At 39.4% G+C, this 12,451-nt stretch overlaps 1 protein-coding gene across 1 annotated transcript in view; it reads right to left on the reverse strand.

The window, feature by feature from the left end:
- The window catches only part of SMARCC1 (SWI/SNF related BAF chromatin remodeling complex subunit C1), a 183,885-nt gene that overhangs the window by 146,279 nt on the left and 25,155 nt on the right, over positions 1-12,451 (reverse strand). Inside the window, exon 3 of the mRNA XM_007446140.1 lies at positions 8,332-8,417. Within this exon, the coding sequence (XP_007446202.1) occupies positions 8,332-8,405 (74 nt within the window). The 5' untranslated portion in view covers positions 8,406-8,417. The remainder of the gene's footprint in view (positions 1-8,331; positions 8,418-12,451) is intronic.

Below are 12,451 nucleotides of genomic sequence, written 5' to 3' on the forward strand. Positions count from 1 at the left end.
GGTTGTGCCCCGGGGGGGGGGAGGCCGCGGCGGTGAGAGGCCCGTACCGTTTAAAAAAAAAAAAAAAAAAATGATATTCTCTCAGCAGTATAAGAAATCACAGTGTCAACACCTTCAAAAATCATTAAATTTTATGACATTAAGATCTACTCCAGTCAAAATGATCTACCAATTCCAAGAAGTATCCCGTTTTCCTTAAACCTAAGATATTTTACATCATACAGTAGTCCACAGATCCAAAGACAGTGAACTACTATACCACTCTTCAAGTATATGGAAAGTCTATCTACTTTACATATGCTTAAAAGTCATCTGTTCAAATTCAACAATGCCTGTAATTCTCTTAGAGCCTACTATTGTCCCAAATGTGGTAAAATTCGTCTATTTACCTTTATTTGAAACCCTTCCCCAATGTCTCCTTATCTAAGTACCCAAGCATAACATGGGGGTGTTGTCTTTGCCTATTCTTAGTCATTTCCATAGGGTTAAATCTTTACAAATCTGAATGCTTCTTTCCTCATTATTTTTTATTCAACATTTATTTTGCTTTTGTTCTATTTTAATTCCAGGGAGAGGAGTATAGCTTAGTGAGTGAGAGTGTTGGCTGTGAAGTCAAACTGCTATGGGTTCTAATCCTGATCCCATTTTTATGTAGTCTTGAGTGATTTACTGATACAAGGATCAATTTCTTCATAAATACAATGGGCCCTAAGGGTTTTTGTGAAGGTTACATGAAGTATATATGTTAAGAGCTTAGCAGAGTGCTTATGCTTAATCTGTTAGCAAGTGATCAATAAATGTTAATCATGGTTATAATTTTTTTTTAAATCATTACTACCATGCACTAACTAGGATTAAGCAGTTTGAGTCCAGAGCTCATGCTCTTAATCCTCAGGTCACCCTGTTTTATCCTGCAGATGCTCCCCACACCTCCGACATTTCTAACTCTGCAGCCTTTCTAGAATGTCACCACCCACTCAAGGGCTTGATACTATCACTTCCAGAATCAATCCTCGAGTCTCTTCCTCTATGAAGCTATTGCTGTCTTCCTTCATGTTACTAATACATCATGTGCACCTGCTGTTACAGCCCCAGTCATTTTGCTGGTAAGACATTGCATTAGATGCCTTGAGGACAAGGACCAAGTTTTCTGACCTATACAGCCCTGTGGATAATGGAATGTGTGGCTTTATTCTGACCAAGGTCTAATATTTATTTATTACGACTTTTTCATTACTGTGCTAAGACTGAAACATTTCCTAAAGTAATGCCAATTAAGAAATTAAGCAAAGTGTCCACTAAAGCACAGATATAGGTAATTCAGAATAGAACTAGTCAGATTTTAAAATAACATTTATAGATAAGAGGGACCTCCATCCCAGATAACTGTATCTTTTTTTTTTTTTTTTTTTTCAAATACACGGGCCTCTCACTGTTGTGGCCTCTCCCGCTGCGAGGCACAGGCTCCGGATGCACAGGCTCAGCAGCCATGGCTCACGGGCCCAGCCGCTCCATGGTATGTGGGATCTTCCCGGACTGGGGCACAAACCCGTGTCCCGTGCATCAGCAGGTGGACTCTCAACCACTGTGCCACCAGGGAAGCCCGATAACTGTATCTTGATTTATCCTTGGTACACAGAACTTTTCCTTAAATCTCACCTCCCCCCCCCCTTTTTGTTTTTACGTTTTTGAGTATCCTCCTTCCCTAACCTCTTTTGAGGAAGGGGTAGGTCAGAAATTCCAAGCAATTTGCATTAACTGGCAAGACAACAGATTAGCAACCAACTAACCAGGACAACGCTATTACAGCTGACAGCCTTCCATTGGTTCTTTTAGCACAATAAAAGTAGAGACATTTGAGTGTCTCCCCTTTCTAAAGAAGGGGTTGCTCTTTCATGGGCTTCTGATAATACAGGACTAGATCCAGGAATGCATCACTTAACAGAACTGCTTACTTAAAGAGTTTACTTATCATTCACAGAGAAACTGCTTCCTTAACAAATGATTCAGATACTGGAGCTGAAGAGAATTATCTCTATTAGAAATCTGAGAAATAGTTTGAAAGCAACCATTAAACAAATTAAAATAGGGCTGCGTGGATTTGTCTGCAAATGGAGATTAAAAACTAAATGAATCTGTTAACAGAGAAAGAATCAAGAATTCATTCTGCCTTTCCAATTGCTGAAGAGTAAAGTCTCTCTTTAGAAAAGTATTCCAGCTAATAAATAAAGAAGGAATGACAGAAAAACAGTCTCTAACAAGGAATAATCTGAATAACAGTAAGGATCTATACCTTCACATTAGAATATCTACATTCTAATCTTTTTCAAAATTATAATACTGCCACCTGGTAAGTTTTACAACTTTAAAGATAAGATGACTCTAGGCATTGAACATCAACTGTCCATTACAAAAAGAGAAACAACCAGATATTATATGCCTCCAGATGGAGAAACACAACACTGTGTATGAAGTATTATTGCTATAAAAAATGAAACTGAATCAGACCACACCTCCAGATCTAATTATCACTTTACTAGAAATTAAGAAGACTACAGAAAATGATCTTCTTGGGGATGTATCAGCAAAATCTAGGACATAATACAATTCTACAAGACAACCTGTTTTTGTAAAAAATAATAATAATTATTTCCAAGGAAAAGAAAGAGAAGGAAAATCAGAAATTTTTAAACAGAGATTTAAGAGTCTTATGAACCAACTTCAATGTATGAATCTTGATAATCAGGGAAACTTGAACACTAAGTAGATATTTAATAACATTGAAAACTTACTGACAATTTTCTTGGTTACGATAATGGTACTGTTATTATGCTTTTTTAAAATCTAATTTTAGAAATAAATACACAGAGAAGTATTTACAAATGAAATTCTATAAAGCTGAAGATGCATGATTAGACATGGCAGCTCATTATATTATTCTCTCTTCTTTTATGTATAGTTTATATTTTCCATAATAATAAACTGAAATGGTTTCCCAAACAATGATTTGATAACATGACACATTAAAGTTTTCCTCAATCTGCAGTATGCTAGGTAAGCAAAAGTACATATATGAATATTGAGAAAACTTGAAATAAAGAAATCAGGTAAATACAGTATAACCTTTAGTTGAAAGATTTTATTTGACTTATTCTGAAATTACTAAGGGTATTCAAATAAACTTTACTTTTTATAATATAGAAAGATGCTCAAACCTGCCCAAAAGGGAAATGCAAATTAAACTAAAACTGTAAAACCTTTTTTTTGACTCTATCACAGACTGCCAAGATCAAAAGGTGAGGTAATACAAATAAATACAACTATTGGCCAGGGAAAAAGTACACTCTCGATACATTTTGGTAGGACAATAAATTAGTACAATTCTGTTTGAAGATGATTTGGCAATCGTATTATGTTTCTTGTTATTTCAACTTGACTTGAAATAACAAGAAACAATACAATTATGATTCCATCTGACAATTTCAGAGTGAAGCTAACACTGGGCAGGCCTCATAGGAGGGCTCTAGAAAAGGGGGGAAAAAAATTGAAAGAGATATTATTACCCTAAGACCTATATAGAGAGACTACGTATGAACACATTTTCTTTCTTTCTGACTTAAAACTTTGGGCCATCTAGGCTGTAAATATAAGCTCTCCATTGAGGGTTTATTAATTAATTAATAAGTCTGCTTTATTTTCCTCTGGTAATCTGCTGGGCAACGTCTGGCAGCAGCCTTTCAATCTAAGACAATACCCACTGTCTGTCAAAAAGGCCTTATTAGCTGTATTGCTCTAAATTCGCTACCTCTTGTTAATATAGTTAGAGATGTTCTCTCCTCATCCTCAGACATGCATAACAAAGTCTGAATAAAACTAACCAATAGTCCTCCTGCCGATGCAGGGGACACGGGTTCGTGCCCCGGTCTGGGAGGATCCTACATGCTGCGGAGCGGCTGGGCCCGTGACCTATGGCCGCTGAGCCTGCGCGTCCGGAGCCTGTGCTCCGCAGTGGGAGAGGCCACAGCAGTGAGAGGCCCGCGTACCGCAAAAAACACCAAAAAACAAAAAACTAATCAATAATGAATCCTAGCGAATGAGTTTAACTCCTGGGAAAGCGGTGTAAAGGGCCTCAGAAGCAAACTTCTAAAAGGCAGAACAAAAATGCACTGAGCTGGGGGCAAGGCAAATAGCAACAGTACAGCAAACAGTTGTATGTATGGGATGTGACCAAAGTTAGCCTCGAGTGTAAGGGGCTTTGTTTAATGAGGCTAAGCTATAAAAGTCTGAAGACCATCACCAGCAAGAGGTCCAGTATGCTGCATCCCAAAAGAATGGCACACAGCCTAGATATAAGAGACTGGAAATAGGTAGTCCCATATGGGAAGAAGAGGGAGGTCTACTATACAAAAGTAGACTAAAAAATTATATCCCACTAGGTATGTGACTTTGAGGATAAGGAAATTGGTTTGAACCCTTGAGCGGAGCGCACGCGCTCTCTCTCTCTCTCTCTCTCTCTCTATATATATATATATATATGTGTGTGTAAATACATATATGTATTTTTTTTTAATTAAAAACCTAGATGACTAACAGAAAACAGTGTTTTAAACTATGCTATCAAAATGGATAATTCTTCACAAGTTAAAAGATCTAAACCACATTTTCATTTAAATGACAACCTAACTAACCAGAATTTCTCAATGTGTGGTCTTAGGATCATCTACAGTGCTTGCTGAAAATGCGGATTCTGTTTTCATGCCAAGCTTAGGAGATGACACTCTATGTTAATAAAGCCCAGTAATTTATATTTTTAACAAGGACTCCAAGTGATGCCTAAAAGTTGAAAGCCACTGCCACAGACTTTCTGTGGTAAAAATTGAAACAAAGGGCTTCCCTGGTGGCACAGTGGTTGAGAGTCCACCTGCCAACGCAGGGGACACGGGTTCGTGCCCCGGTCCAGGAAGATCCCACATGCCGCAGAGCGGCTAGGCCTGTGAGTCGTGGCCGCGGAGCCTGCGCGTCCGGAGCCTGTGCTCCGCAACGGGAGAGGCCACAACAGTGAGAGGCCCGCGTACCGCAGAAAAAAAAAAACTAAAACAAAATATTTTAATTTGAAGGAGACTTTGAAGAAGGAAATAAAAGTTGAACAATCAAGTCTTAAGGTAGAAAGTAAAGTATTATCATTCTAACTTAAACAAAAAGGTCTGACCGTGTCTGTAAGAAATAAATGTCAGTAGCAAATAATGTCATAGGGAAAAATAAAAGGTTATTTCTCATATTAAGACAAATCCTAGGGACTTCCCTGGTGGTCCAGTGGGTAAGACTCCATGCTCCCAATGCAGGGGGCCTGGGTTCGATCCCTGGTCAGGTAACTAGATCCCACATGCATGCCGCCAACTATGAAGGCCACATGCTGCAACTAAGAAGTCCGCATGTCACAACTAAAGATCCCACATACCACAACGAAGACCCCGCATGCCACAACTAAGATCCAGTGCAGCCAAAATAAATAAATAAATACTTTTTAAAAAACACTAATCCTAAACTTTATGTTCATTGAACCTAGTTTACCACTGCCAAGCAAAACTAATAAAATACAAAATATTTTCATTCAATAATCTCTTTGAAAGGCATTAACTATGATTACAACATATAGTAACCTGTTTAGAACTGTAAGAGAATAAACAAGGTCCTAATCACTCTACAAGAGGGCACTGACATTTACTTTTCTGTTACTGGGTTGAACCTGGTTGCATTTAATCTCTCCTCAGGAAATGTTTTTGGATTTCCACAGTATGTCAAAACCATCCCTCTTGGTGTCCCTCAGTTATATATAACTACACTTGAAAAACAACAAATAAGAGGTACCCTGGTGGCGCAGTGGTTAAGAATCCACCTGCCAATGCAGTGGACACGGGCTCGAGCCCTGATTTGGGAAGATCCCACATGCCATGGAGCAACTAAGCGGGTGCGCCATGACTACCAAGCCTGCACTCTAGAGCCCGTGAGCCACAACTACTGAAGCCTGCGCACCTAGAGCCCATGCTCTGCAACGAGAGAAGCCACCCAAATGAGAAGCCTGCACACCGCAACGGCCCCCCACTCACCTCAACTAGAGAAAAGCGTGTGGGCAACAACGAAGACCCAACACGGCCAAAAATAAATAAAATAAATAAATTTATTTAAAAAGAAAAGAAAAAAACACTACAAATAAGACGTTCCTTTTTTTGTTTGTTTGTTTTTGTTTTTTTGCGGTATGCAGGCCTCTCACTGTTGTGGCCTCTCCCGTTGCGGAACACAGGTTCCGGACGCGCAGGCTCAGCGGCCACAGCTCACAGGCCCAGCAGCTCCGCAGCATGTGGGATCTTCCCGGACCGGGGCACGAACCCATGTCCCCTGCATCAGCAGGCGGACTCTCACCCAGTGTGCCACCAGGGAAGCCTTTTTTTTTTTTTTTTTTTTAACACTATTTAGAAACATCCAGAAAGATCAAACTCAAACACACTAATTCTGGAATCTTTTTTTTTTAATAAATTTATTTATTTATTTTTGGCTGCATTGGGTCTTTGTTCCTGCACCGGGGCTTTCTCTCATCATGGTGAGAGGGGCTACTCTTCATTGCAGTACACAGACTTCTCACTACGGTGGCTTCTCTTGTTGCAGAGTATGGGCTCTAGGCGTGCAGGCTTCAGTAGCTGTGGTGTGTGGGCTCAGTACTTGTGGCTCGCGGGCTCAGTAGTTGTGGCTCGTGGGCTCTAGAGCGCAGGCTCAGTAGTTGCAGCACATGGGTTTGGTTGCTCCACGGCATGTGGGACCTTCCCAGGCCAGGGCTTGAACCTGTGTCCCCTGCACTGGCAGGCGGATTCTTAACCACTGTGCCACCAGGGGAGTCCCTCTAATTCTGGACTCTTAATCTGTACAGTCTATTCACAAATATACCAATAATTACCAGGTGTTCCCACTCAACCTCATATACATGACACTCCATCCTGACATCACTGGAACCTAAAAGGAAGCAGGAAGTGTAAGAAAGCAGAAACAAAAAGAAACAACAGGAAAAGAGAATGGCCATAATGAGGAAACCAACAAACTTTGGAGCTACACTGTGAGGTTCAACTGGAGAACAAAGGTTCAGAACAGTATGTTGGGCGTGGGGCAAGTCAGAAGCAGTATCAAGATGATAGCCCACTGTTCAGATGTCCAAATGGGTGGGCAGTTACTAAAACATGCACTGTTGAAACATAAGTGATCCACTCACTGCAAGTGTATTAAGTCATAGGAGATGGGGGAAGGTGTACTGCAATTGGTGTATAATTATACTGGAAAGAAGATAATTCTGGTACAATCTGAGAAGAAAACTTTTACTCCTCATTCCTCTTAAAGTCTCTAACTCTATCCTTTACTTCTTTTTTTGGCCCCATTTTTAATTTAAAGATGATTTATTTTACATATCCTTCTAAACCATCTTAAATCTTTTCAGATAAAAATATTTCACTGTACTGGCACACAAAGTGAGTTACACAATGACTTAGGAAAAGACATTTCACTTTGACACTCTGTCCTCAAGAGTCCAGGTCGGGGGCTTCCCTGGTGGCGCAGTGGTTGAGAGTCCGCCTGCTGATGCAGGGGACACAGGTTCGTGCCCCGGTCCGGGAAGATCCCACATGCCGCGGAGCGGCTGGGCCCGTGAGCCATGGCCGCTGAGCCTGCGCTCCGCAATGGGAGAGGCCACAACAGTGAGAGGCCCGTGTACCGGGAAAAAAAAAAAAAAAGAGTCCAGGTCGGACTTGGAAGAGATACAAGCTGAACAAGAAAACCAGTAAAGAGTTCCAACTGGGAAACAAGAGCGAGGGTACAAACCATATATGAGAGTACCCAGACATGTTGTCGATCCTAGATCAGGGAATACTCTGGCAAGAGCTGCAACAACAGAGCTGAAAACAGAACTGAAAAACAGAAGGCTACCCTCTGATAACAACAAACTCTCATGCTCGTTTAATCAATAAAACAATATATAATGTGTCTTTCAGCACATTATAATACACATTTATGTATTTCACAGTGAGCCTACCTTCCAATTTGCTAATAATGCACATCCATCTATTATCTACATACAACCATATATGAAAAATAACTTGCATACATTTGTTTGATATTTTTCTTGGATGTAGGCAAAAAGTAAATTAGGGCTCTAGATAAAAGACAACATACTTTGGATATTAATCATAACATGCTTACAGAATTCTCTAACACCATACAAAGGAGGAACAGGTTTAACATTGAAAAGCTTCAGTATCACAGCAAAACATGGAAATAAATACAAAAACTTACCATCCCTGTTCATTTTTATATTTGTAAGCAGCCCCAAGAATGTGACACAAGGTGCCTCCAGCTTTGAAATCCATGAAACATTTTGCCTAAAAAATGATACAAGTTACACATGAGAAAAATCAAAGTTCTGACAAAATTACTCATGTCTGAATTCTAAGCTTAATAAACTCAAAGTTATAAACAACTTCTTTTTTTTTTTTTTTGCGGTACGCGGGCCTCTCACTGTTGTGGCCTCTCCCATTGCAGAACACAGGCTCCAGACGCGCAGGCTCAGCGGCCATGGCTCATGGGCCCAGCCGCTCCGCGGCATGTGGGATCTTCCATGACTGGGGCACGAACCTGGGCGGACTCTCAACCACTGTGCCACCAGGGAAGCCCACAACTTCTTATTTAATAACCTCCTTAAATACTTCTGAAACAAACTGAGGTACAAAGAAATTTTTCTAATTTTCTTTAGAAAATTTTCTTTAAGTAAACAGTCTGTGAAAAACAAGATTTACAAAATATACATCAAACTGTTTCAGCAGAAAACATTAAACGGAGAAAATAGTGATATACCACCAACTCCACTGGTAAATTTAAGATCTGATTTTTAAAATGTACAATAAGAAATATTAGTCCAGGCTTCCCTGGTGGCGCAGTGGTTAAGAATCTGCCTGCCAATGAAGGGGACATGGGTTTGAGCCGTGGTCTGGGAAGATCCCACATGCCACGGAGCAACTAAGCCCACAAGCCACAACTACCGAGCCCACGAGCCTAGAGATCGTGCTCTGCAACAAGAGAAGCCACTGCAGTGAGAAGCCTGCTCACTGCAACGAAGAGTAGCCCCCCGCTTGCCACAACTAGAGAAACCCTGTGCACAGTAACAGAGACCCAACACAGCCAAAAATAAAATAAATTAAAAAAAAAATTAGGCCAACTTAACTGATGAACATAGATGTAAAAATCCTCAACAAAATACTAGCAAACCAAATCCAACAGTACATTAAAAGGATCATACGCCATGATCAAATGGGATTTATCCCAGAAACACAAGGATTTTTCAGTATCTGCAAATCAATCAATGTGATACACAAAAACAAACTGAAGGATAAAGACCATATGATCACAAGAGATGAAGAAAAAGCTTTTGATTAAATTCAACATCCATTTCTGATAAAAAAAAACCCTCCAGAAAGTGGGCATAGAGGTAATATTATCTCAACATAACAAAGGCAATATATATGACAGACCCATAGCTAACATCATACTCAATGGTGAAAAGCTGAAAGCATTCCCTCTAAGATCAGGAACGAGACAAGGATGCCCACTCTCACCACTTTTCTGCAACATAGTTTTGGAAGTCCTAGACACAGCAATCAGAGAAGTAAAAGAAATAAAAGGACTCCAAACTGGAAAGGAAGAAGTAAAACTGTCACTGTTTGCAGATGACATAATACTATACATAAGAAATCCTAAAGACACTACCTGAAAACTATTAGAGCTAATCAATGACTTCGGTAAAGTTGCAGAATACAAAATTAATATACAGAAATCTGTTGCATTTCTATACATTAAGAACAAAAGATCAGAAAGAGAAATTAAGGGAACAACCCTATTTAGTATCACGTCAAAAAGAGTACAATACCTAAGAATAAACCTACCTAAAAGAGGCAAAAGACCCGTACTCCGAAAATTGTAAGATGGTAATAAAAGAAACTGAAGATGACACAAGCAGATGGAAAGATATTCCATGTTCCTAGATTGGAAAAATCAATATTGTCAAAATGACCATACAAGGCAATCTACAGTTTCAATGCAATCCCTATCAAATTACCAAGGACATTTTTCACAGAACTGAAACAAAAAACTTTATTTGCATGGAAACACAAAAGACCCTAAATAGCCAAAACAATCTTGAGAAAGAAGAATGGAGCTGGAAGAATCACGCTTCCTAACTTCAGATTATACTACAATGCTACAATAATCAAAACAGTATGGTACTGACACAAAAACAGACACACAGATCAATGGAACACGACAGAAAGCCCAGAAATAAACTCACGCACTTATGGTCAATTAATCTATGACAAAGGAGGCAAGAATATACAATGGAGAAAAGACAGCCTCTTCAATAAGTGGTGCTGGGAAAACTGGATAGCTACATGTAAAAGAATGAAATTAGAACATTCTATAACACCACATATAAAAATAAACTCAAAATGGATTAAAGACCTAAATGTAACACCGGATGCTATACAATGCCTAAAGGAAAACATAGGCAGAACACTCTTTGACTTAAATCACAGCAATATTTTTTTGGATCCATCTCTAGAGTAATGGAAACAAAAGCAAAAATAAACAAATGGGACCTAATTAAACTTAAAAGTTTCTCCACAGCAAAGGAAACCATAAACAAAATGAAAAGACAACCTATGGAATGGGAGAAAATATTTGCAAACAATGTGACTTAAGCAAGGGATTAATTTCCAGAATATAAAACAGCTTATGCAGCTCAAACAACCCAATCAAAACATGGGTAGAGAATCTCAATAGATATTTCTTTGAAGAAGAGATACACATGGCCAACAGGCATATGAAAAGATGCTCAACATCACAAATTATTCGAGAAATGCAAATCAAAACTAAAATGAGCTATCACCTCACACCAGTCTGAATGGCCATCATCAAAAAGTCTACAAAGAGGGACTCCCCTGGTGGCGCAGTGGTTAAGAATCAGCCTGCCAATGCAGGGGACACGGGTTCAATCCCTGGTCCAGGAAGATCCTACATGCCACGGAGCAACTAAGCCCGTGTGCCACAATTACTGAGCCTGTCTGTGCTCTACAGCCCACGAGCCACAAGTACTGAGCCCGCGTGCTGCAAATACTAAAGCCCGTGTACCTAGAGCCTGTGAAGAGAAGCCACTGCAATGAGAAGGCCACACACCACAACGAAGAGTAGCTCCTGGCTCGCCACAACTAGAGAAAGCCCATGCGCAGCAACAAATACCCAATGCAGCCAAAAATAAATAATAAATAAATAAATTTATTTTAAAAAGAAGTCTACAAACAATAAATGCTGGAGAGGGTGTTGAGAAAAGGCAACCTTCCTATGCTGTTCGTGGGAATATAAATCGGGGCAGCCACTATTGAGAACAGTAAGGAGGTTCCGTAAAAAATTAAAAATAGAACTACCATATGATCTAACAATCCCACTACTGGGCATATAGCCAGAGAAAACTCTAATTTGAAAAGATACATGCATCCCAATGTTCACAGCGGCACTATTTACAATAGCCAAGACATGGAAGCAACCTAAATGTCCATCAACAGTTGAATGGATAAAGATGTGGTGTATACACACACAAACACACACAAAACTGGATAATACTCAGCCAGAAAGAAGAATCAAATAATGCCTTTTGGAGCTACATGGATGGACTTAGAGATTATCATACTAAGTGAAGTAAGTCACACTGAGAAAGACAAATGTCATATGATATCACATAGATGGAATATTAAAAAATGATACAAATGGGGAATTCCCTAGTGGTCCAGTGGTTAGGACTCTGCGCTTCCACTGCAGGGGGCATGGGTTTGATCCCTGGTCGGGGAATTAAAATCCTGCGTGCCACGTGGTGCAGCCAAAAAACTAAAGAAAAATATTTAAAAAATAAAAATAAAAAGCATTTTTATAAACGATACAAATGAACTTATTCACAAAACAGAAACAGACTCACACATAGAAAACAAACATATGGTTACCAAAGGGGGGGGGGGGAAGGATGAATTGAAAATTTGGGATTAACAGCTACACAGTACAATGTGTAAAATAGGTAAACAACAAGGACCTACTGTATAGCACAGGGAATCATAGTCAATACCCTGCAATAACCTATAATGGAAAAGAATCTGAAAAAAATATATATATGTACGTATGTATAACTGAATCACTTCACTGTACACCTGAAACACTGTAATCAACTATACTTGAATGAAAGAAAAAAAAGAAGAAACTCTAATGGACAAAATATTGATATACTACAAAACTCTACTGGTAAATTTAAAATTTGATTTTTACCATGTGGAAAATTCCAGTAACACACAATTTCCAATACGGTTCTCCTGCTGATTAAGAA

The sequence above is a fragment of the Lipotes vexillifer genome, unplaced genomic scaffold, assembly GCF_000442215.2.
Source record: "Lipotes vexillifer unplaced genomic scaffold, Lipotes_vexillifer_v1.1 scaffold491, whole genome shotgun sequence".
Lineage (NCBI taxonomy): Eukaryota > Metazoa > Chordata > Mammalia > Artiodactyla > Lipotidae > Lipotes > Lipotes vexillifer.